The 26673-nt window shown below is 45.4% G+C and overlaps 1 protein-coding gene across 5 annotated transcripts in view; it reads right to left on the reverse strand.

Annotated features, from left to right (window-relative positions):
* EML4 (EMAP like 4) overlaps positions 1-26673 on the reverse strand; it is a 1387551-nt gene that overhangs the window by 810246 nt on the left and 550632 nt on the right. For all 5 annotated transcript variants that reach the window (XM_069608481.1, XM_069608484.1, XM_069608483.1 and 2 more), the window contains one exon: positions 10917-10942. In XM_069608481.1, the coding sequence (XP_069464582.1) occupies positions 10917-10942 (26 nt within the window). The remainder of the gene's footprint in view (positions 1-10916; positions 10943-26673) is intronic.

Below are 26673 nucleotides of genomic sequence, written 5' to 3' on the forward strand. Positions count from 1 at the left end.
AGAATGCCGGAAGAACAACCTTCTGGGCCAAATGAAATTCCGTCACTACCTTCGGAAGAAAAGAAGGACGAACTCTAAGGACAACCCTGTCCTTGTGAAATACAGTGAAGGGAGGCTTAACTGAAAGTGCCTGTAACTCACTCACTCTGCGAGCGGAAGTAACCGCAACTAAAAACACAGTTTTCAGAGTTAACAGCCTCAAAGGGCAAGAATGTAAAGGCTCAAACGGAGCACCCATAAGAAACTTAAGAACAAGGTTTAAATCCCAACCGGGCACCAGGAAAGGTGACGGAGGGAACACATTAGTGAGCCCTTTCAGGACTGTGAAATCAAAGGGATTTTAAAGTAAGAACACTCTTCAGACGAGCGCTTAAAGATGGACAGCGCCGCCAGGTAACCCTTAACGGTACCCACTTGCAAGCCCCTGTGGGCCAAAGAAAGTAAAAAGGACAGAACCATGGGGATGTCACATGCAAAAGGATCCACATTCTGAACTCTGCACCAGTCGCAGAACTTACGCCAACGGCAACGGTACAGAGACTTTGTTGCTGGCCTTCGGGCCGAAAGCAACACCTCCATCACGTCCTCAGGGAGGTCCCAATCCTTATACCTCAACCTTTCAGAAGCCAAGCGTGAAGGTTGAGGGATCTGACCTCTGGATGGAGAACCTGACCCCCCTCCCGTGAGAGCAGATCGTCTCGGTAGGGAAGACGACGTGGAGGGCAGATGGATAAGTCGAGAAGGTCCGGGTACCATGTCCTCCGAGCCCACGCGGGGGCAATGAGGATCATCCGGGAACCGAACTTCCGTAACCTCTGCAGCACTTGCGGGATGACGGGGACTGGAGGAAACGCGTACAGCAGCGGGAATGACCACTCCACCACGAACGCGTCTGCTAAGGCTCCTTTTGGAGGAAATTCCCGCAAGCAAAACCTTTCGCACTTCCGGTTGACACTGGAGGCGAAGAGATCCTCTTGAGGGGTCCCCCAAAGGGCGAAGATCTCCAGGAGAATCTCCTGAGCCTACTCCCACTCGTGAGAGATTGCGCTCTGCCTGCTCAGAGCGTCCGCCGTCACGTTTTCGGCTCCGGCCAGATGAACTGCCGAGATCGAAACTTCCTGCTGGATGGCCCAGAACTCGAGCTGCATCGCCTCCCTGCACAGAGGAAGTGACCCTGCCCCCCCCTTTTTGTTGAGGTAGTGCATGGCCACTGTGTTGTCCGTCAGGATCAGGACATTCTTCCCTCGCACAGACGGCAGAAAAGCCTTCAGGGCTAGCCTGACGGCCCTCAGCTCCAACAGATTGATATGGAGTCTGGACTCCGACGGAGACCAACGACCGCTGTCAGCCCGTCGGCATGAGCTCCCCATCCCGTGAGGGATGCATCCGTCACGATCGTCACCTCCGGCTAGGGAAGCCAAAATGGAGCCCCCTTCATCAAGTTGCCTTCGACGGCCCACCACAGAAGGTCCCGGGCGACCGAGGACGGCACCTGAATCGAGTCCGACATCCTGCCGGAGGACTGCGACCATTGCGTCTTGAGTGCCCACTGCAAAGATCTCATCCGCAGGCGAGCCTCTGGCACCAGAAGAATGCAGGATGCCATGAGGCCGAGCAACCTCAAGAACTCGAACGCTGGGAGCGTCTGGGCATGCTGAAACTTGTGCACCATCTGCTGAATGTGAAGAGCCCTCACCTGGGGAGGAAAACACTGCTCCGATGTACTAGAGCCGCTGTGTTGGCGTCAAATGGGACTTCTTTAAATTGAGGGAGAAGCCCAGCCTGTGAAGGGAGCGACAGGTGACCGATAGATGATCCAGGACTTGCTCGGGAGAGCTCCCCCTGATCAACCAATCGTCCAGGTAGGGGTAGATGTGAATCCCCCCTTGCCTGAGATGCGCTGCCACCACCACCATGAGCTTGGTGAAAACCCTCGGGGCGGAGGTCAATCCGAACGGCAGGACCCGAAACTGAAAGTGCGAGTCGCCAACCGCGAACCTCAGGTACTTCTTGTGCTTGGGATGGATCGGCACATGGAAGTAAGCATCCTTGAGGTCGAGTGACACCAACCAGTCCTGAAGCTGAAGGGCCTGGAGGACTTGAGAGAGAGTAACCATCTTGAACTTGTCCTTCCTGAGGAGTATGTTCAAACCGCGCAAGTCCATGATGGGTCTCAATCCCCCGTCTTTCTTCGAAATCAAAAAATAAGGGGAATACCATCCCTTGTTCCTCTCCGCTACAGGCACCAGTTCTATGGCACCTTTCTCCAGCAGGGCTTGAATTTCCTGCGCAAGGAGCGGATCCGGACTCTGCAAAGAGAGGTTCCCCGGTGGATTGTCGCGAGGCCTGTGCCGAAAGGGAAGACGGTAGCCGTGGGTTATGATCTCCAGAACCCACACATCTGAAGTAATGGCTTGCCACTCTACAAGATGCTGCGCCAGCCTTCCCCCAACCGGCGAACCATGGGACATGGCCTCACGACTGAATGGGAGCGGCTGCGGCGTTACCTGAGGGCAAAGAGGCAACTGCCCGAGCGGCCTTGGCACCACGGGTACCCTGTTGTCCACCTCTGGTACCCCTGCGTTGGCCTCTTTGACTGCCAGCTCCTCTCGCTTTACTGAAGGATGAGTAATAGCGAAAGGAACCACCCCTCAACTGCTGTCCCCTAGGACGAAAAGGCGGAGGTTGGCGAACTGCAGCGCCCAACGACTTTGCTGCAGCTTTTGAGGTCTGCAACCTCTCAAGGCTCTCGTCAGCCTTGCTGCCAAAAAGGTGTTCACCGTCAAAGGGCATGTTGAGGAGCCGGGACTGCACATCAGGAGCAAACCCCGACTTCCGCAACCACGCAAACCTGCGTATCACGGTGCTTGCCGCCATGGACCTACTGACGCATTCAGCTAAGTCCAAACCCGACTGAACGGACTCACACATGGCATCCTTACCATCCTGGACCATAGCAAGGAAACCATCCCGTTCGTCCCCTTCGGGAATATGTTCAGCCGCTAACACAACACAGTTCCACAGAGTGTGCGTGAAACGCGACAAGGCACAAATGGAGTTGGCCGTCTGAAGCGCCATACCACCAGAAGAAAACACTTTCTTCGCCCAGCCATCAAAACGTTTGTCGTCCCTATCAGGAGGGATGGTAGGGTACGACGCCTGCTTCGCCGGGGCCGTGGCCGCCTGCACCACCAAACTCTCCGGAGTGGGGTGCCTGGTCAAGTAGCAGGGGTCGCCACTGGCTGGACGGTATTTTCGCGACAAGGATCTGCCCACCGCCGGGAGACTCTCCGGAGCAGTCCAAGCCGCCGCCACCCTTCTCTGTAAAGCCATATGGAACGGCAGAACCGGGTCAGTTGGGGGACCAACATCAAGGATGTCTGTCAGATCATCCTGCACAAACTCCCCTGGGGGAGCAGAGCATCCCAAGTACTCAGAAACCCTAGCCATAAGGCGCCGGTACGAGGAATCAGCATGAGAGCCAGGCTCAGGCCTACAAAACTCCACCTCCGGAGAGGTGTCCAGTCCACTGGCATCATGCAGTGACTGTCTCAACTCGTCAAACTGACTATGGCCCGAGACAATTTCATCCGGAACCTGACTAGGAACCAGGCCATCAGAATCCTCATCCGCCTCTGAAATATAGTCCAGGTGGCGAAAAGAAGGCACTCGAGAGTGCTTGCTCTTAACCAGAGCCTTCCTAGGGGGTCCACCCGTGCCCTGGGGTACCTCCGACACGAAAGGCGTCGATGGCGTCGAGCGAATCGGCGCCAGCGTCGAGAGAACCGGAACTCGGCGCCGAGAGGCTCGGCGTCGAGGTAATCGGCGTCGACGTCAGATGCAGCGCCTCCAGAATCGGCGGCGTCGACACAGCCCTCGAGGCCGGAGCCCCGAGCGTGTCCCTCGACGACCTGAGCGTCGACGGCATCGACGACTTCCTCGGAGCCAGAGCCTCGAGAAAGCCTGTCGACGCCCTCAACGCCACAGACGTCGATGCCTTCTTCGAAGACCTCACAGGTGCACACGGTCTCGAACGCGTCGAGGACCGGGACCTGGAACAGGTACGTCGAGAACGAGTCCCCTTGTCCGAACGGGACCTCTCCCGTGACTCGTGCCGACCACTCTTGCGAGCGGTGTCTCTCGACCTCACACGACCGACCCCACTCGGGGGCGCGGACGGCTGAGTACCCTGCGACTCAAGAATCGCCAGCATCTTCTTCCCAAAGGAAGCCCATTCCTCCGGCGTCGCATGGCTGGAGGGGTAAGCGACGTGCCGGGCAGAGCCCTCCGAAGAGGACCTGGAAGACGACCGGTGTCGGCGCTTCCGAGAATGCCTCGAAGAGGCTGAGGAGTGGCGAGACCGACTCCAAGAAGGAGACCCACGAGACTTCCGACGATGACACGGAGAGTCACCCCTCGAATCATCCGTCGAAAGCCCAGCAGACTTCGACTTCCGGGGCTTGGACACCCGACCTACCGACAACTTCTTCTTACGTTCGCGTAAGGCTTTGGACGTGAGCGACTGGCAGTCGATACAGTCATCCGTGTCGTGGGCCTCCCCGAGGCACCAGAGGCAGGCGTCGTGCGAGTCCGTCACCGACATCTTGGACCCACACTCCCCGCACTTCTTGAAACCCGGACGCGGGGTCGAAGACGAAGTAGACATCTTCTGAAGGATTTTCACAAACGAACAGGTTCGAAGAACCGAGAAGAACAGAACTCCAAAGAGTCGAGGCGTTTAAACCGAGAAACACGAAGCAACACGTTCGCGGAAAAAACGGAACTGAGGCTATGGGCGTCGTGCGTCCTACTTATCACATCGGATGACGTCGGACGTCGGCGGAGGTCCTCGACGACGGCGCATCGACGTCATCGACGCAGGACGCAGACGCCGAAAAAGTTTCCGAAGCAGCACAGCTGTGGTGATTACATGTCATAGATATGGAATACGTCGGAGGACCAAATCCCCTCGAAATATTGTTTGTAAGAATGCCTTAACAAGCAATATAGGCATGGAGTTTATGACATTTAACAATTACGTTTTCAGAAACCCTCTCTGGTAAAATACTGGTTACATCAGGTCCAAGACCCCTCTTTCTTCCTGATAATTAAAATACATATATTGTGCGTAATTCACAGAGGTACACAATCAAGTTACATCATGCATTGCATTCTCCCAATGTTGTCTGATGCGTATATATCATGCCTGTTCTCAAATACAACAGATCATTTGTATGTCACAGGAAAATCAGATTTTCTACAAGAAAGATGCTAGTTCATTGTCAGAGTTGAGACCTCGTTCAGCCGATCTGAACCTACAGATCTGTCTTGCTTCCTCTTGTCTTAGACGTAGTTCCCCATTTCCACCCCTGCGACCTAGGGTTAACTTCTGTAACCCTATAAATCTTATTTCTTTCTGATCACACATTTGGTGATTGCGTTGCCAATGTTGAGCCAGGGGGAGTTTCGGATCCTGGCTCCCAATCGATGAGATGTTCTCAAATAGGTATTCATAGTTCTCGAATTGTGCTACCTATATAAATTAGTTGACAGGTACACACCATTGCGTAGATCACAAATTTGGATCACAGGTTTATGTTGTCTTTAATCTTGAGTTTGATTCCATTTGACTCTTTGAAATAATAGGTATTGTTAAGTGCATATCTGCACATTGAACATGTGCCACATTTCCTAAATCCAGTCCTTGGTTGTTGTAACCATGTGGTTAAAGTTTTCTTTCTGTCCTCTGGAAGAGGTGATGGGTTTAGGTTTGTCTTTAAGGTTCTTGCTCTTCTATAAATTATGGATATGTTCAGCGTGTGACTCAGGCTATCCTCAAAGGCGCTGAAGAACAGACTAGCCAGGTGAAGGGAGCTCTTCCAGAGGTCGCCTCCAGAGGATCTCAAGAACTTTGTGAAGCATTGAACCAGGCCCAAGGTAGGGGCGATATTTTCCAGCGCACCCCGCAAGGGAGACTCCTTCCCAGGGACTCTCCCGCGTGGGAGGGACCAGCCAGGTCCTTCTACCGGCACATGCACTGAGGCTGTTACAGCTACCGGCCTTTGGGTCAAGGGATCCTCCGGGGTGCAGCGTTGAGGAATCAGAAGGTTCTTGTACCAGGGCTACCCCAGAGGGGCTACACTCTTTTACCGGCACCATGGCCTAGGGGCTACACCCTCACACCGGCAGTACATCCGAGGGGCTATGCCCTAATACCGGTAATACGTCCAAGGGGGCACTTAAACTCAGCTCTACCGACCACCGGGTCGAGGGTGTAACACTTATTGGGCCGAGGCCCGACGAGCAGGGTAGGCCTCGTGATCCACACGCAAGAGTCTTGGACGTGGCCGGGCTCAGCAGGCCGAGCACCACGTGACAGGCACGTGGCAGGCAGCTCGACAAAATGGCCACCGCGCCAGAAAGAGGCACCCATCCGAATTCGGCGAAGAACGAGTGTCAAGGTGGGACTGGCCTCAACCAGGTATGTGGCCTACAGTCTACCCTTCATTTACGCAGGGCAGCTTTCCTTTGCGTCCATATGGACAGGGTATGCAGCGGCTCCAGCCGTCCCCCGCAACTCCATCAGTACCCCCTGCCACCTCTTTGGCCAGTGAGGAGGTGCACTTCGAAAAGTTGCTCGGCCTGATGAGGTCTCCTCAGATAGGGGTTATCAAGAACGCCATCAGGGAAGTCATCCCTGCCAGGCTAGCACAGAGGCCTCCATCGGGCCCACAGTGCAGCCACCTTCACAGCCAACTCTACAACCTCTGCCGCCTCCTCAGCCTCTGGCTGCGGTCCCTGTATCCCAGCCTCCGGCGCCAACTACTCCTCCTCCACAAGATCCTCCAGATCTGCAGGATACAGACGTGGAGGAGGATTCGGACACGCCATCCTCAGCCAGGGCCTTCCACGAATGTCTTTGCTGGCCTGGCGGTGTACCTGGGCCTCCCCCAACCCGAGGTCGAACAGCCGGCAGAGGGGGTTCTGGCTGAAGTCCTCATAAGACGCCCATCTGCCAACACAGGGATTCCACTGCAAACTGATGTAGTCTCCTTGGCCAAGAAGGGTTGGCGCAAGCCCCACTTGGTCCAGCCGGTCAATCGACGCCTGGACGCCAAGTACAGGCAGATGGAGGGGGATACACTCTTGCTCTCGACCCATCCTCAGCCACACCCCTCGGTGACTGATGCAGCATCACTATACTCCAAGCCTCAGTCGTCCTCAGCCTCCTCTGCGGCGCTGCTAGGCAAGGAGGAACAGATCTTGGAGGCGTACGGCAAGAAGATCTACTCCAACGCCTCCTTGCACCTGCGTCAGGCCAACGCAGATGCCATACTGGCTGCCGCCACCAACGGTTATGGTGGGAAATTGCAGACTTCCTCTTGGAACTCCTCACCTAGTGCCCAGATATATTTGGCAACACAACAGTAATTTTTTAGTACAGAATTAGACAATGTGGTTCTGTCTTACATGTATAATTATAATATTGTTTTCTTTTTCTTTGCCGTCTCTCTTTTAACCCAATCCATCCTCCCTGGCACCCACTCATTCATCTATGTGGTTCTATAAATGTTATTGAACATAACTTTTTACCATGTATACCTTACTTGTCAATGACCACTGAATTTTATACCTTTTTAATTTTTCAATTGTATTTGGTATACACACAATTTTGATAATGACATTTTTTGGGACTATGATTTACAATGGATTTCTGTTCAAATTAAATAGATCAGCCCTGATTTGAAAAAGGCACAAGAGATGCTGAAACACGTGTCGTCTTAGAAAGGGCTATACCTACATGGGATACAAAGTAATAAAACACACATTAAAACTTTGAAGAAGTCTGGAACTATTGAGTATTCTTGTATACTGAATGGCACATAAGTTTGTGTGAAAGCCAAAATCTGAAATTTGTTTTAAGAAGCATTCGTTTTGAGCTAAGATGAGGACTGTCATTAGAATGCACATTTATATTCTGCACATATCTGTAAGGGAAATATAACTTGCATGTAACTGTATTTTTGGAGCTTGTGTCCTTAGAGCAGTGGTCTTCAAACTGTACCTGAGGTGTTCTGCATAAAAACGATTGGCTACCACTGCCTTAGAGACACACCCTTGGCATAGCTGAGTATTACACTGCATTCAAATTTAGGAATTGACATGGGTGGATCAGTAATACGGTCAATGCATGATGCGGACATGCTATCCATAGTGTTCTTTGTAATTGACACCCTCGATAAACTATTTTGACCTGTGTGGATTTATCACTATGAAATATGAAAATATATTTATGGAAACATAACTGAAGTGTTTTCACTGAAAATATAAACACAAATATAATTCACCTGTGTGTATGCACCTTAACATATGTAAACCTTTTTATTTTGCTAACCAGTCTACGAGTAAGGAGACTGGGCTTGGTACATGTGAGTATATCGGGTACAAGCAGCAAATATATAGCAATAGGTAAGTATTGTTTCCCTTTGCCAGCTTGTGAATCGGTTTAGAGTTTCATGCATTGCACAGATAAGCAAGCAGTATTTCTTCCAGGTGACGGATGGATGATTGGAGCAGTATTAAATACATTTTTCAGTAGCACGTCATGTGCAGATTCACTGAAATCCATGTTGCAGCTTTGTATGGGTTATCTAGTTTGTCATTTCCCACAAAGGAAAGTATAGCTCACTCTGTCGCTACATCTGTCATGAGAATTTGGTTTGCTAAGAAACAGTTTATATCAGTCTTGGATGCATTGTATTATCCATCCCAAAATCTATGCTGTGCTGATGGGCTTCCCATTTTACACAATGCTGAAAGATACTAAAAACTAGCATGTCTTCATGATCGCTTTGTCCCCATTTAATACACGACAGTTCTGCAAACATTTAATTAGTTAGGACTTTTTCCATACTTAGTCTGCTTCCAAGACCATTTTAAACTCAAAGGTTTAGTGCGCATACCATTTAGAAATTAATTTGTATAATTGCATGCGTCCTAAATACAACCTTACACTAGTGTATTTTGAGGCAGCATGTGTTTACAGGTGGGTCTTTCAATTTGCGTTCCTTTCATAAGGATACAATTGTCAGATGAAATAGCACTTTTAAAGTAAGGGTCATTCGAGGGCATTTCTGTTGGTTCAAAAGAGGAATGCAACAGCCTGCGTAGTACAGCATTCAAATCCCAACTAGAAGATGGTTTACATATGGGGTTAGGGCGTAATGTTTTTATCTCTTATATTTATTCCTAAGCAACCAGAAAAGTCCACCACATTCTTCTATGCTGTGAGGCCGCAAATACAGCTAGATAAACCTAACACATTTTAGGATAGCCCACTATCGAATAAGTATGCAGATATCGGACAATGGGCTTCTGAACATTGAAGTGAGTTAATGGGCTGTTATGTACAGCTTGAAGCCCCCTAGGGTCCAACTGATTCTGACATGCCTTCTGCCCGACCATTGAATGACCCACATGTACCAGCCTGATGGTACCTTATGCTGGGGACCAGGGGACTTGGATGGGCAAGGCAAGGCCATGGTCCTAAAGTTAATATATGACTGGGTAGAAACTCAAACCAGGTGGTTGCACAGACTAACCCATCACCCTGTGTTTATCTGTCTGTAGTCACTGTATGTTCTTCAAAAATTGGGAATACAAAGTTACAGACTGCATTTGAGTTGTCTGGAATTCACTAAAATGACCAAAGCATATTTCCATAATCAAAGGGAAAGCACAGAACTGTTGAACATTGATTAAAATGTGGCTACAACATATAGAACTGTAGATGTGTAACTAGTAACAAGAAAAACATATTCCACTCAGGATAACAGCTGAAGCTCGAGCTGCGTGCAATGTCACTCAGAACCCAAACGTGAAATGAATCCTGTTGAACATTTGGTGTTGTCCCAATGGACAAGCTGTTTGTGAGGAGATAGAGGAATGTGTGAAGCATTGCCAATATGGACAACAACAAAAAGCCTGAGGACCTACAACCAACCCTCATCCATTTCCATCATAATAGCAATCTCCTTTCACTTCCACACCATAGAGACTTGGGAGTGGGCTAGAAGGGGACGGGGGGATAACTGCCTGCTGATAGTTCACACTGTTGCAATAAGACTGATATTCCACTTGTGTGCCATCATGTTAGGAGGAGAAAACATTTTAAAGCACTTTACACGCTAATGGCTTCCTATGGAAGAGATACGCAAGGTATTAAGTAAATTGACCCAAAATCTTGGAAGAACATACAGATAGAAGTCAGGCTCCTCTCTCAAGGAAATAAACACATGCTCTAGGGCAACTTCGGACAAGGACCGCAGAGGACCTTTCACTTAGAAAACTTTCATGAAATATGCCCACTTAACTTCATATACATCACATTGCCATTATGGAAGGGACAGATTAACAGAGAAGTTTCTTAAATCATGGTAAAAAATGGCACAGTCATGTTCCCATTCTCCCTTCAAAATTAGTTGAATGGCTTTCAGCATATCAAAGGTGGAAGATAAGAGATATAGCTACAAAAAGGGGGGAAGAGACAACCTTGTTGTCTTACTGTTGCCAGACAGGATAGTTGTAGCTTAGTATTTAAGCCCAAAAAGCAGTCGCTACATTTATTTCGACACAGACTCGTAATTAAATTGAGCCTGTGGATTGCAGCATTACTGGCTTGAGCATAGAGGATATCATTATCATTTGTAACATTTGGGTCTCCAGAAACAAAAGCTTCCGTTTCTATTTTAGGACTACAGATACAGGTGGTGCTTTTCAAGTGCTGCTTCCTTTGAAAAATCGATCATCAATAGGCTTAATTTCAGTGAAGGAATGATGAGAATTCAATTTATAATGATTTTTTAGCCTCCACAACATTCACAAAAAACATCAGTGGTATGAAAGAAAATATTTACCTGTGCTGACGATTATATCTTTATGCCTGGAAAAGAGAAAAAAAGTATCAGACATCACAGCTGTATGCCCCTTTATTAATAACCAATTGTTGACGATGGATTTAGGAAGTACGTTGAGTTGGAAACTGTGAATACGACAGATCAATACAACTTCACTAAACTTAATTTAGGCTTTTGGCTCAAATACTGCAATACAGTCCCCCTTGCGCCCTCTTTACTTAAGAAGACAAATAAATGTTGCTTCAATAGATGGACGTAAAGGAAGGTAGAAGGAAAGGAGAATACACCAGTTATGTAAAGTCTTTATGAATTCATAATTCAAGAATACCTCGTTGGATGCAGTGCAACTGGTTTCACCTAAATGGCAATAAGGGCCTTTTCCTTTGGTGCCCCTGTTCCGGGGGCCACTCCATTTTCAATGGCTAGAACATGTATTTCCGCCACCAACCCAGGAAGATTGTGTCAGAAATGTAGGTATTCTACTCGACAGCTATCTTTATCTTCTAAGGTACACTCAGTCACATAGGTAGCACTTCACCTTTACAACAACAAACACATATGCCCTCTTCTATGCCTCATGGTGTGCCTTTGGTTCAGGAAGAGGCAATATCAAGATTTCAATATCATATTTGAGCCTACCCAGGCATCAGTGACAACATAACCAAGTGACAGTCCGTCCAAAATGATTGCCTTATTTTTATATTATTAAAATCTGAGCACATCTCTTTAGCACATTAATGATAAGGCTGGTTAACAATAGACCCATTCATTGAATTTCAAGTTCTGTCTTATCTGGAAAGGCCTTAATGGAGCTCCAATCAATATCCGATTGAAGGGTACTTACTGTCCTAGCCATTCATCGGCCCTTGTAAAAAAAATTAAAAGTAAACTAAAAGTGCAGATTACAGAAATTATCATTGGTTGGCAAATCTTTCGGAGTTCTTGGCAGCAAGATGTTGAATATTCTTAACCCCCCCCCCACAAAAAAATAGAGAGATTTTGTAGGTTGTGAAGATTTCATTGAAATACAGTTTGATGTCATTGACGAAGCAACCTAAAGGGCAAGCCAGTAATACTTCAGTGCTATCGCAAAGAAAATTAATTAATGAAGATGGTTCATAACCTCAACGCTCATTCTAAACCACACCAACACTATAGACAGTTGTTTACAGACTAGCATATTTTTTGATTACAATTACTAGTTTCCTTTTCATGAAAGTGGAACTCTTGAAAACACATAATAGACAAACCGTCCTACTAGTCGTTGATCGTTTTGCTGCCCATGATAGGGTCAATCATCAGACACTAATGAAAAGATTAAAAGTTCAGATCGGAACAGATGGCATTGCCTTGGAGCCAAACACCAACTACCTTGAAGGTTGCACCATGACGGTTAAGAAGAGACTTCAATTCAACAGCAAGAAGTTCAAACTGAACGTGAAAACCAGGCTCCATGTACAAAAGGCCTAACTCTGGTATGCCAGCATACATTAATCAAATAAACCCCCCCCCAGACTCTCCCATTAATCATACACTGGACTCTAGCACACCTATACCTTATGTTTAGCACGTTCCCCCCATGGTAGCATTCAGCCATTACCCAATAACCTTTAATTTGCCTGCCATGGCTCCTTGATAGGTTACCCGACTTGCTTGGACTTCCATTTGTTTTGCTTGTGCAATAAGAATAACCTGCAAGTACCAGAATATCTGCAGCCCGTGGTTCCTGTTAGGGAGATTGACTAAAGTTCACCTATGGTAGGACTACAGAAGACTCACTCTTAGATGTGCAGGGCTCCAATTCTCAGATTTGAATGAATCACTCGAAAGGTTTGGTAGTTATCAGTCACAATTACTAAATAGCAATGCTGGCAGTTTAGATAACTGTGCAGATATTAAATGTCGCTCCCAAGCCCTAACAGACGTCATTGATATTTATAGAGGAGTGAAACAATGGCTATCTCACCAGAAGATGGAATCGGTCACGGTCTGAAAACTTGCAAGTAAGAAAGAAAACCTCCTGTTTCCAGATCTGCTGATCTAGTATCAAATGAATGAAATTAAGTGTATGTTGCATACAGGCATGTGAGTCAGAAGAGTGTAAAAACAGGTGTAAAATCCTGGTGTAAAAGGTTTATGCCTGCACTTGCACCAATGAAGGGATCAGTAAGGAAATAAATGTCATCTGTATGGCAGCACGTGAGGCTGAAAGTATTAGTGAAAAGGAATTTTTATTACTTACAGTCAAAGGGACTAGAGTCCCGTTGTTTTATGTATTACCAAAAATACATAAAGACCCCATTAATCCTCCGGGCCGCCCTATAGTTTCCTTATGTAGCTCCATATTAGAACCACTGGGCCAATTTTTGGATTATTTCTTGAAACCTCTGGCAGCAAACACCGATACTTATGTATCGGATACCACAGATGTCATTAAACATCTCGAACATTTACCTTTCAATCCGGAACATGAGATGCTAATAACTCTGGATGTAGAGTCTCTCTACTCTAACATACCCCAAGCTGATTCTCTACAGATTATTAGAAGCTTTCTGGACAGTCGCCCTGAGACTCACATTCCCAGTGAATTTCTGATTCAGTTACTGGAGTTCGCTCTTACCAAGAATTATTTCCGATTTAAGAACTTGTATTATTTACCGGTAAAGGGCACGGCGATGGGGGAGTCTTTCGCCCCCAATTATGCGATCCTGTATACGTGGCATTTCGAGAAGTCTCTCATTCTACAGGACTCTAATCCCTTCTTTGCAGCGATACGTCTATATAAGAGGTATATAGACGATATAATAATGGTCTGGGATACAACAAAGGGCGATTACACAACTTTCCTTCCCTGGATCAATTCTTTAAATCCTCACCTGAAATTCACTATGGCAACCAGCAACATCTCGCTTCCATTTCTGGACCTTGCCATTAAGATTGACATAGAACATATTTTTGTAGATCTATTCCGCAAAGAAACAGATCGCAATACCATTCTACGATTTGATAGCTTTCACCCGCAGGTCCGTAGGGAGAGTATCCCCTATGGGCAATATTTGAGAGCAAGGCGTAACTGCACTAAAACCAGTGATTATTCCACACAGGCTGGAATAATTTCCACCAGACTAACGGCCAGAGGCTACCCCCCATATTTATTTAAACAGGCTCGGAAGAGAGCCAGATACCAACACTGTGATATACTGCTTACCAGGCAGAATAGACCTGACATTACCAATCAACGAATTGTATGCGTGACTACCTTTAACTCCCACCATAAAGAGATAAACAAAATGATCCACAAACACTGGCACTTCTCCAACTTAACAACCCTGATTTAGAAAGTCCCCCATTTGCCTTCAACAAGGGCAGAAATCTCAAAAACTGGCTCTCACAAGCAGACCGAGCCAAACCTGCCCCTGACAATCTACTATTCATTCACAATGGGGCTTTCAACTGATATTGGGTCATTTCCCATGCGGGTTCTGCAATGCTTGTAAATCCACCACGGCCTGCTCCACTGTTACAATCAATGAGAGAGTATGGCCCCTCAAGCAACACACCATGTGCAATTCTACCAATGTGATCTATATTATTATCTGTCCATGCAAGAAATCCTATATAGGAAAAACTGCCAGACCCATCAAAATTAGGATCTTGAAACACAAATCGAGAATTCGCACCAACACCAGTAATGCGCCGTTCGTGTCCCATTTTTGGGAATCAGGTCACAACTGTGAAGATCTCAAATGGTGGGCACTAGAACGTGTGACAGGGACAGATCGACTTAACACGGCAGCTAGACTTTCCCAACGGGAACAGTGGTGGTTGTACCAAACTGAGAGCTATCACAATGGCCTGAACCACCAAGAAGAATGGCTTCATTGCATTACCTGAAGACCACTTGAATGCTTTTTGTACACTGCAAAGGCTGGTGATATGTCTGCTATAAGGTGAGTTTCTTATAAGGAAATCGGTATAATGATGCTGCACCATGTTGTATGCACAGCGCTCTCTTTATTACACCACAGCGCTCTCTTTATTACACCTGGCCTAGCATTTTCTCCTCGTTCTACTAATTCCACTGAAGTTGGTACTCACTATGGAATTATGTTGGCCTGCCGTTCTCTACACATTTACTATGAGTAATACATCATGTACATGATTTTCGGTCTGTTGTCCATAGTCATTGTTAACCCCACTTTGGGCATGGACTACATATATCCATATGGAGGTGTAATGTATATTCCCACTCAATTTGAAGATTTGTCCAAGCACAGGGATAGGTTTTTCCCTTGTTTTCTTGCTAGTCGGATTAGCATTTCTCAGCGCGTCAACAACAAACTCACTGTACGAGCTCTTTGTCACTTTAAGAGCCGTCATACGCACCCGACGACACGTGTCTATTCGCCGTAGTCACGTGTTTAATAGGTCCGCTATTTCTGGAAGCGGATGCGGAAGCTGATCTGTCCCCTGGTCACCTTGGAGGTACGTGAGGAACGCAAGGATCGCCCGCGCATGGTAGGACATCCACTCGCTGGCTGCCCCAGATTCCGGGAAGAACGGACGAGGTATTGGATGCCACGCGACCAGCAGTAGCGTTTTCCGTGATACGCAGGTGGGGCCGCGGCTGCCCTCGCAGCCTCCCTTTCATCCTCTTTGCCTTTGAAACAATTATTTTTTGACCCGATTAAACTATACTGCTGATGAATCGGGTTTTAGGGCATTTCATTGTGACATCTATGCTTTATAAAGGCGCTGTATCCATATCCATTGTCATATGGCGTTATGCATCCATGGTAGTGTACCATTGAACTTGATGGACACTAATTCTGTCACCTGCTGTTTTCTAGTACACGGCCGGACCGTGATTGGGTGTGCTACCCATGCTGATATTATACCATCTAGTACCCCTCTAACCGGGGCTATTGGCTTATAAGTTTCACTTGTTGAAAAATAGGCTTGCTCCTTAAAGACGTGGACAGATGGATTGAGTCGGCACATATAATACTCCATGACTCATTGATGCAGATGCCTTCTCTCCACTGTTTTGGATTGGCTGTGCCTTCATTCATTCTCTCACCCTCTGTTCTCTTCTCTTTTCTCTTTCTTTTTCTTTTTCTTTTTGTTTCTGCAGTGTCAGAGACTGTGCAGGTGGGACTCACATCGAGCTCCTCCAATATCTTATTCAATCAAGATATTACTGCTCCGGAACAGAGAGGTCCGGTCTTCTTTTCTCTCTCTCCCCTGTGGCTTCACCCAGGAAGAGTGATTTTCTTCAATCTTGAAGGTGTGGACCTTTATGTTGAATGTTGGATTGTTGAAGTGCACTATTCTGTAGTTTTATGCATATGCCACTGGGATTGTAGTGAGGGCCCCAAGGTATTTAGGTCCTCCTCTCCCCTCTACCTGCCCTGTCGGATTCATTTAATTTAACAACCGCGGCAGGTCACTAGAGACCTTCCACGTCCTTAAGGTTCCCACACCATGATTTTGAATTGAGCTTTTTGTGCATGTTTTTTGGACTACTGTCAAAAACCACATTGTAATTACCTGTATGGAGTAACTGTGGGGTTGCTAGGCTAGGTCAAGGATTTTTAACTATGTGTTTTTAACTTTATGATATGTTTGTTTTTTCTTTTCTTCTACTTTTTGGAGGTAGTTTAGTCATGAATCGGATAAAGATGGAACGCAACCATTATCCATATACACAGAGGAAGAATCAGGCTATGGAAAGACACATGGAACTATATCAAGATGTCCACCTATTGTCTGTTTAAATTGTTTGCGCTCCTAATAAACCACAACCATTTCTGTCCTGTCCTGAGGAAGACGACCGTCAAGCCTTCCCTCTCTTTTTTTTAAAGAGATAGACGTCTTAGACAACTTTTTGAGGTTGTCGAAACTACCTACCCAGAGATACCAGTGTAGCACATGAGATTGGTGGTAGCTGCACCAGGTACTGGTGGTTGACTGTTTAGGTCGAAATGGTGACAAGTGTTTCAATTTGTTTTTCTACCATTTTTGCACTTTAAGCTTGTCAAATTATTCTTAAATCTAATTTGATACTAGGGACAATAATAGGACCCCATAGGGGAATTTGTTCTTTTTTCTTTTATCCCCTTTTTCCACTGTTTTCTTTTTTGCCTATTTCTGTTCTGATTTTTGCCGTTACTCCGATGGTGGATCTCTTTCTTGTGCACCTTGCTCCAACTGTTGCATTTGCATTGTGCACTTGGTGTCCTTCCTGCATTGAAGGGGGTTTATTAGATAACTATGCACTTTAATTGTATATATTTAACATTGATTGTGTGTCTTTATGCTGTTTTACCATGGATTCAGCTCTATGTATGATGTAATTCAATATGTGAATAATAAAGATTAATTGATTTCATACTATCCTTGATCTGGCCTATCCCCTCATTGGGCTCCTACACAGAGTAATTTACTTTGCTTGATTTTTCTAGCGGTTATTTCCCACGTGACTCCACTCCTTCCACTCCTTGTTCCTTATTCTGTTACTCCCCTGGGTCTATGTGGTTGGGGACGCCTATCCTTGATCATGCACTTGCACCAATGTACACTTTGGGGCAGTTTTGCAGTTTTGGCAGAGAGGTATGGAATGAAAGTACAGTTTTTGCCTGCAAGCAAAAGAAAAAATAACCAAAACAAACATGTAATAGTGTCAACATCATATTTTCATGCTGCCTTTAATGCATAGGATTCTTTTGGAATCCGCTGGATTTTGACACTTGCTACTGTGAGGAGCCAGGAATGAGAAGCAGACACAACGAACTCGTTATTATTATTATTTAATAACGGTTTATATCAAAGTGGTTGGAAAATGCCCAACTATCCCTAATCTAGGAGGTATTTCCCTACCTCAACCAAAACAAAGCGCCTGTCAAGTGTCAAGATGTCCCAAGGAAAAATGTCCTGTGTCGGAAATCCTATCCTAGCCCTCACATTCTAACTATAATGTGTGAAGGGTATTGTCTCTGCCTTAGAAAGTGCACAAATGTTACAGTTTAACAAAAGGTGTAACGCCACAAAAGTTCTAAATGGATAATGTTCACATTTCCAATGGGAATGACTGCCTTCCCAAGATGCTCTCCACCAAAACAAAGGTTCAAAGAATAACCAAGTTCTCGATAGCCCAAGAGGATCACTCCCACCTGCTGTGTTGCAATTCACTCCCAGGGAAAATTACTCCCTTACCGAGGCCTTTTTCCAAATGTTCTACTACTCAAATCTTAAGGGCATGAGTCTTCGTTATGATTCTCTTTCCAAGATAACGCAACTTGGGTGCGGGTCCCAGACTTGCCAAACACCTGCTATACTCCCCTGCCAGGTTCTCTTGCACAATTCTTTTACACAATTTGGGTGTGAATCTCAGATCTGCAAAATACCTGGTATACTCTTCTGCCAGGTTCTCTTATACAATTCCTTATGGGTGTGAATCCCAGATAAGCAATTCATCTGGTATACTCTCCTGCCAGGACGTTTGTTGCAATCTCTCTTTATCATCAAGTACAAGGGGGCATGGGCCTTCCCCAAGTTACTTTATGGCAAATTACTGTGACAATAAAGGTGATAATGATTCTAATGAGGATTACTCCATTCCCCACTCTTAGCAACCAGTTCACTCTTTCAAGGACCCTTTGCCTTAGTGTTGGTGTTCTCTTCTCCCCTCTGGGCTTGCCAAGATCCACTGCATTCTCTCACTCCACTTGCACACATTCAGGTACTCACCTCGGTATCTGCAGGACTCGAGCGGCTTTCCCCAGTCAGCGTCACGGAGCTCCTCGCACCGGAACCAAACCCGTCCTGGCTTCCAGCTACCGCCGCAACTTCCTTCTTCTATTGACATTTCAAATGCAAATGCCTCCCACATGCATATACTAAGGGAGACAATTACACTTGGCACTACGAAGTGCAAATAATGCTTGTAAACGTGTGACAGATTTAAAGTATATTTTTTGCAAAGCACAAAACTGCACAGAAGGTACCAAAGTGCAAGAAAGTGCATATATTGGTTATACCGCAGTTAAATTATCACTTTCCAGAAAATTACCCCCTTCATGTCTCACTTATTGTTTAACTGTAAATGAGATTGATGGTTATCTTTTAACAGTACACGTGAACACTGACTGATGCAACACAATAGGAGAATGTTGCCTTGTTGAGGATGGAATAAGAACCCCCACCCCTTCCCTGATCTTCCAACCAAATAAAACAGTTGCCGAATCATAATGGTGAATATAGTGTTGTACGCAACTCTCCATCCCTCCTCTTTCAAATTAAAGGCAGTTTTGCATGTTTCGAAGGCACTGTACCATACTGCTACACGGTCATAGTAGCAGCCTCTTGATTTTGATCTTAAGTGCAACAACCTTTGATGTCTCCAAGTACTTAAACGAGCATAGCAACTTTCAGGTTCGAGAATTAGCCACAATGAGGCTCCAGGCAGGAGGAGGTTTACTATTGAATGGATTTAGCTTTTTCTTGAAATCCCAGGGAACATTTCCACACACATAGCAGGCTTAGAGGATATCTTCCAGCTTATCTGAGGCTCTTCTGGCTCAAAAGGCCCAGAGGTACTCTTTCTGTTCCGATTCACAAGGCTCATGCTGTGGGAATGACAAAAGAAAACCAGGTAGATGGCTTTTCCACTGTAAACACTTCCTTACACCACTCCTGGGATCAGGTTTATCCCCCTTGGGCTCACCTCATTGGCCTAACGCTTCCGTCTTTGTTTTCCATGGCCATTGGTACGGAATAGCAGTCGTTAGGCACTGAGGGCACCACTACATTTCTATTCTGTCAGGTGGTGCGCTCCTGTAGGTGAATGAAGGAGGCCCATGGGAGGAATCCTCCTCCTGAGCCGATCAAGACACTTCTGTGCTAGGGGCGCCGGGTGGGACATTTAAAATCCATGCCCACTGCCTGTGCTCATTGCCACAGTGCTAGCAGCGGCACTTGACTTCTAACTTGAAAACCAAGGGACTTCAAAATGCTGTGGCAAGCTGGCCACTGCTCTTTCCCCCTTAATGATGGGACATTCAACACTTTCCATGTTCTATCTCCACCCCTCTCTTTTAGTAGTGCTCCTTTCTGACCACTCCTGTTCAGAGCCACTCTGCGGTTCCAGTCACTCATCTATACTGTTCATGTAACTTCATCAATTTTGTAAGTGATGCAGATACATTGATAAAACAAAGTAGTAAAAGATAATCCACTAGCGACTGGCTTTCTTCTCAATTATGCCTACATACACTACTGCTTGGCAAAAACTCACTTTGAGAATATTTTAGGTGTGAAAAAGACTAACTCAATGATTAAGCTAGAATTTGTGGGTGCACGCATCTTGCATGCCCAAATGAAAAGTGGTGTTCTTCTGAAATTCTGATGAACCAAAGGCCAAGACAAAGCATAAATTCCAACCAGATCTGATAGGTCACTGCAGAATGGGAGAAAGTGTATCCCCTCACTTGCTTAGATAAATTATTTACACGTTATTGCTAATTCATATTTTTTTTAATTTGAATTTGGTTTATTGAAAACCTTTACAAAACACAAAAGAGAAAAAAAAGAGAAAAAAGAAATAAAATAATAGAAATAATTGTAAAACTTAACTAAATATAAAGTCTACCAGGTTCACAACTTTGAGTGGCATAAAACATTGACAGCCATTATATTATTTTAATATTCGCTTTACCCTTTGCTCAGTACCTTATCTTTTGGTTTGCTTTCATCCTCTATATTAAATACATTCCAAAATGTTATGAATGCCGCCACAGCCACTGCATGTAAGGTTTTCACTGCATTCAACTTTTTCTTTTCCACAATTCTTTCACCTCAAGCACTCCACGGGACTCCATTTCCTTCCTAAAATATACATTTCTTTATCGCTGTAAGGCCTCACACTCCATAAACAAATGCTGAATTGATTCTAATGACCCTTTTCCTTTGCAGAGTCTACACAGTGTTTGTGTTAAATCCATTAGCCCACGCCTTATCAAAATCTCTCTCGTAGGAAACAAATTCCAACAAAGACTCCTATCCTAACAAGTGAGCGGAAATTTCTTGTGCTCATGGCACAAATGACTAAGGGAAGAATAACTGTTGAACGAATTGATGGTATTCGTCCAATCCCACTTATACAGCCCTTTCTTGACCTTCTCCGGGTTATCCTTCAACACTCCCACTCTCAAGGTCTATGTGACTTAACATAGATTCACAATTGACGCTTAGCTTTCCCAGAAACGTATCCACGTTATGCAATTCATCCAGTCTTCGTTGTAAGGCAAGACTCATGACCACATATAAGTTATCAGTTTTAGCTGATATGATTTTTTGATAAAGAGACAGGCTTTGCCATTGTACTCAGGCCTTTAAAGAGAGGAGGCCCAGCTCGTATTTCATGGCGGCTACCTGGACAAAATTGGGGGCCCTGAAAACCAGTCTCCACATTGTGCCCTCAATTGTGTCCAGCCATGTATTTAGTTTGTCGTTCCATAGATATAAGCCATATGTAAGCTTCGGGACCACCTTCCCTTCGTAAAATTGGATTCCCGCTTTAATCAAAAATCTTCCAAATCTTAGGTCTACTTTTAAAACGTGATCAGCGTCTTCACCTTCATACCAAGAAGGGCTTGCATTTCCTTCATTTCGGTTTTGATGTGACGTGAAAGCCCCAACAAGTTAAGCTTGTCACTCCTCCCACCAGTTAATCATCAAGCTTCCATTTGCTCAAACTACGCTTCCCTCCCTGCGAGAATGCATATTGGGGCTTTCTTGACGGTAAAGCAAGGCTATTAACGTCAGAATATTCAAACGCTGAAGAAAATAATGCACATTCTCCAAATACTACGCACTATGGGAACTTTTAATGGTAAAGCGGATTTGATGTCACAATACATTTTGCTTAATGTCACACAGTACGGTCATCTCATGGCATTTACCATGTAGCATTCCTTGCTGCCACATACTGCAGCCAGTTGGCCCAAACCCCTCAGCCATGTGTGGCCACTACAACCTTTTAAACCCCTTGTCCCACCTCTCTCCTTTGATCTCTTTGGGGTCCACATCGAAACCTTGCACACCCCACATTTACCTGCCGGTTTTTTCCCCTTTTTGGGTGTCCCCTATTCTACACCGCTGACTCCATCTGTCCTTCCCCAGACCTACTGTCCATCCTTCCTTCCTCTAAGCATGATGATCGGCGGGGGTTGCATGAACCCATATGCAGCCCTCTCATGTTTCCAGTGGGATAAACGCTGCCCTTTGCTGGGTGCTGCCTCATTGGGGAGTGGGGTGAGAAGTGTTTTCTGAGTCTTTTCCTGTGTGCAGCATTAGGACTATGGAAACCTGGCATTGAATTGGGACGGACATCTGGAAATAGTGGTAATGCAGAACCAACAGGGGAGCATGTGGTACAATCAAGATTTAGGAAGCCACGTTGGGTATCCTACTTGAATCGGAACATGGCTTTTGTGATTCCCATCAAGGGCAGGACAACCATAATGCCTAAAAACTATCTATCGCTATAGGCATTTATGTGTTTAGTGTGATTGAGGCAACAATGGGTCCAAGTAATGGGTTTTCTTGATTTACGATTTGGCCTGGATCAAAAACAGTCATGAAAAATGTACTCATGAATATCAACTTTGCCCTCAATGTACTCCAAGACAACTATGAACCCATACTCTCCCCCCCCCCCCCACCCACATGGTCTGTGATCTGATACAAAGGCTCCCATTAGTTTGATGAACATTCTTGGGTCTGAACTGAAGCCAGAGGGAAGTGCCAAATAATGAACTTACTTACCTGTAACTATTGTTCTCTAGCATGGGTCTGGCATGGATTCAAATGCTCATGAATATTCCCTGTTGTCAGAGTCGGTATCCTCGGTAAAAAGAAAAAACATTTCACTTTCACTTACAAACTATTTCTCCTCTAAACCAATCACTGTCTTCTGGGTCATACTGCCCCCATCCAATGACGGCCCTCTCCCTAAGCGCCTCCTCTTGCAGCCATCTTCAGATTTCGTAAGCATGTAAAGTGGCAGTATAACCAAGAAGAGCCACAGAGGGAGGGTTCGCATGTGAGCAATGCTAGAGAACAATAGTTACAGGTAAGTAACTTGTTCCTTCTCCAGCGTGGGGTCTGGCATGGATTCACATGCTCATGAATAACGAATATACAGCAGTACAACATCACACAACCACGGGAGGTGGCAAGGCTCAACAAAAGCAATCAACTCTTACCTTGTTGGGTGTCTTGACCCACGCGTTCAAGTTATTATGCTGCAACATTTGGGGCTGTGGGCTCAGAAAATCCAAGATGGCCGAAAAAGCCCACATTGCGCCAGAATCCAGGAAAACCGTGCAGTTTTTGCGCACACCAAAATGGTTGCCTAACCTGCCACCCACCAGTGCGAGCGTGGTGGGCCAGAAGCGCCATGAGTGAAACGTGGTGCCAAAGGAAAAACAGCAGTGTCTGTTAGCTCAAAAAGCGCCTTGAAATCACCTTTGTTTCTCTGAAATGCAAGCTAAAAATGCCTATTTTAAACATTGCAAGATATTCAAAAATCTCAATGAACACCAGCATACATTTGGTAGAATGTAGTCTTGTGTGCATACAAAATCTGGAAAGATGAAGAGCCCAAAACAATGTTTATAATGAAACTGGCTGAGCTGTGGATGTCAGCAGCTTAAGTTAAATTGGACTGAAAGCCACTAAATCTAAATGTTTAAAATAAATGAGTGACCTACTGTTGAGTGTCACATAGTTTGCAACTGTTAAATGTCATAGTTTTGAACTTAGAATCAGCATTCTAGCTGCATGTGTAAAAATTGTAAGTTTGGATGAAGAAAAACTGGGAACAAAAGTGACATTTGGCTGAAGCCTGGCTTGAAGAGAGTGAATTCTGCCCGGCAACTACCCCCGACAGGAGTTGAAACTTGCTCAGCCACTCTTCCCAGGCCTGGCTGCATTCTGCTGCCCCCACCAAAAGGAGATGACACCTCCCTCATTGAATCAGGGGAGGAGCACCTAGGACTGGAGGGAAACAGAACAATGAGTCTTCCTCGGCTCGGGCAAATGTTAAATTAGGGGGGTTCGTAAATGGCTTCCTCTTGATAGAAACGGGGAGGGGCAGTGCCTCTGTGAGCAACTTGAGTTGGAGGAAGTGGACAAACCAGAAATTCCACCATGTGCTTTGGGAAACCACACCCCTGTGGGCCAGAGCATAATTTTAAAAAGATGGCTAATTCATAGTACGGACTGGTCAAAATTATATAATTAATATAATTATTCTTGTGATTTTTCTGTGCACATTTTAAGAGGTGGTAATTATGGAGATTGCAGACACGGGCTTCACGCTAGAAAAATGAATATTTACTGGAATATGTGTAGAGAGATGGTGTGCATCTGTGTAATTTTTGGTAAAAATTCAATTTTGGTAAACCAACTAAAAACGAAAATAAGTTGCCATTTTTGAACCCTGGCTCTTAGAAACAGAGTTGAAACAGAGACCTACCCGAAGTAATATATGATATGTACATGTAATGTCAACCAATTGTGTATTTGGGAAATATGTTTAGTTATGAAAATGATTTTCTAAGGTAAAAGCAAAGGGGAGTGTTCTTTTTTTGGAGCCATAAACATGACACCTGATGACATAGGATGACTCACGGCTCCCTTCTCAAAATCAGGTCAAAGAGAAATCCTTGACCTATCAAATCATGAGTGGGTTGGGCATAGAAAGTTAGCATCCACACCCATTTTCCAAAGACATAAAAAAAGCCACTGGAAGCCAGACAGGGACATTCATTTTGCAACCTTCAACTGAATTCCTGCGCAGAACGCTGACGGAGAACTCCAGAGATCCAGTCTAACTCCAGAACAAAAACTCCAAAGAGCTGAACTCTTCAGCAGGCCTCAAAATCTTTTGCAAACTATTCAACCGCCGAGCTGTGCGGTTTGCTGCTTGCTAAGAATCCTGTGTATCCAGAACAGAACCAGAGACCCAGACCAGACCGCTGTGAACAGAACAGGTGCCTGATTGACCCGCCGAGCAGAGAGAACTGCAGCTAAACTTGTTGACCAGATCCGTGACGAGGCCATTCCTTTCAAATTTATAGTGTGGGTACCCAGCTAGAACTGTGCAGAACCCATCTCTTAGCTTAAAATAATCTTATTCAAAACATTTGAACCTGTTAGAACTGCATCATAAGAAATTGTGTGTTCCTCCTGTTGATTCAAACCTTTCAAAGCGCATCTGTCATTCCGAAACTGTAATTTCATTTCTGAAAAACTACCTTTACAAAATCGTCTGTATCTTTGGAACGATTATTGTAAAGCTGAGATTCCCAGCTTTCCAACAAGCTCTAAACCGACTTGCTACTCCTTACAGCGCCTCCGTAATTGCGCTCGACGCACTCGAAAAAAAAAGCAGCGATTTGACATTTTGCTTCATTTCAACCACGTGTAGACAGATCTGTTCTTTGCTTCCATTACTGAAATCCGTTTTTAACCTGATAATCCCTCATTAATCATTGTTAGTGTGGACCTGAACTGATTTAAAGTATCTCTCACTCACCCTGAACCTCTAGAGGGAATTAAAATCCATTTTAGCATATTTCACTCCCTTGCAAATCACCTGAAAGTCTTTCGCCTGTGTTTGAAAATCATCCCTGGTGCTATCAGCTTGCTAGGGGGGAACTGAATTCCTATTGTACTGTGATTGTATTCCTGAACACTGTGTGTTACTTCCATCTCCTTACATTGCATAGGGGGGGGGGGAGTGAATTGTCAGAGACAAAGTGATCATATTATCTTTTGCTGAAATCATATCAAGTTTATTCCTGTGTTGCTTCTTTTCCACCTTGCATTTCCTTGTACAACATAAAGCATTCTCAGCTACCCTAGCCTCTATACTACTCCTAAGTAATCAAACCAGTGTGCTAGTATAACATCATCCATTGTTGATCACTGTCATATGTCCAAGTGTGATATCAAATATTAATTTATTATAAAAGTGTGATATATATATTGTTTAATTATTCAATAAATCTTTTAAATTGCAAAACAAACCTACTTTTTGGCTCAGTGAGGTCAGGGGGATTCAAAGAGAGGGGCGTTATATAAGGGTTTATCATCCAGAGTATAACTTGTCATAAAAATATATAAATAAGGGCTTCCCTTGAGCAATCCCAGACAAGGCATTGACTTAGTGGGAGTGCTTGATTGAAGTAATTTAACAACCTCTAGAATTGACTCACCTCAAGCAAACAGGTTGCATAGCACTGCTTGGCTGACTCTGGACTCCTCCCTGAAATCCCTGTCGATGCAGTAGAACTTGGTTAAGGTGTGCGTGGACCTCCACATAGCAACCCAGCAGATGTCCAGCAGGGGCACACCAGCTAGGAACGCCGATTGCTCTGGTGGAGTGGCCTGGTGGAGTGGGCTTTCAGACAGCCGGACAGTGGTCAGTTCGCCATTGATGACAGTGCATGATGCAGCCAGAGAGCCAACTTGAGATGGAAGTCTTTGAGAAAGCCTTCCCATGGTTCACAGGACCAAAGTTCATGAACAGATGGGGACAAAGTTTTTGTGAAAAAAGAAAGAGGGGCGTGTCCACAGCACCACCCTCGATTCGTGCACAGTCAGGTATGGCTGTTTGCAGGATAAGGCCTGTATCTCATCCACCCTCCTGGCGGAGGTTAATGGCCACAAGGAAAGCTGTTTTCCACGA

This window comes from Ambystoma mexicanum, chromosome 4q (assembly GCF_040938575.1).
Source record: "Ambystoma mexicanum isolate Mex_15411 chromosome 4q, UKY_AmexF1_1, whole genome shotgun sequence".
Classification (NCBI taxonomy): domain Eukaryota; kingdom Metazoa; phylum Chordata; class Amphibia; order Caudata; family Ambystomatidae; genus Ambystoma; species Ambystoma mexicanum.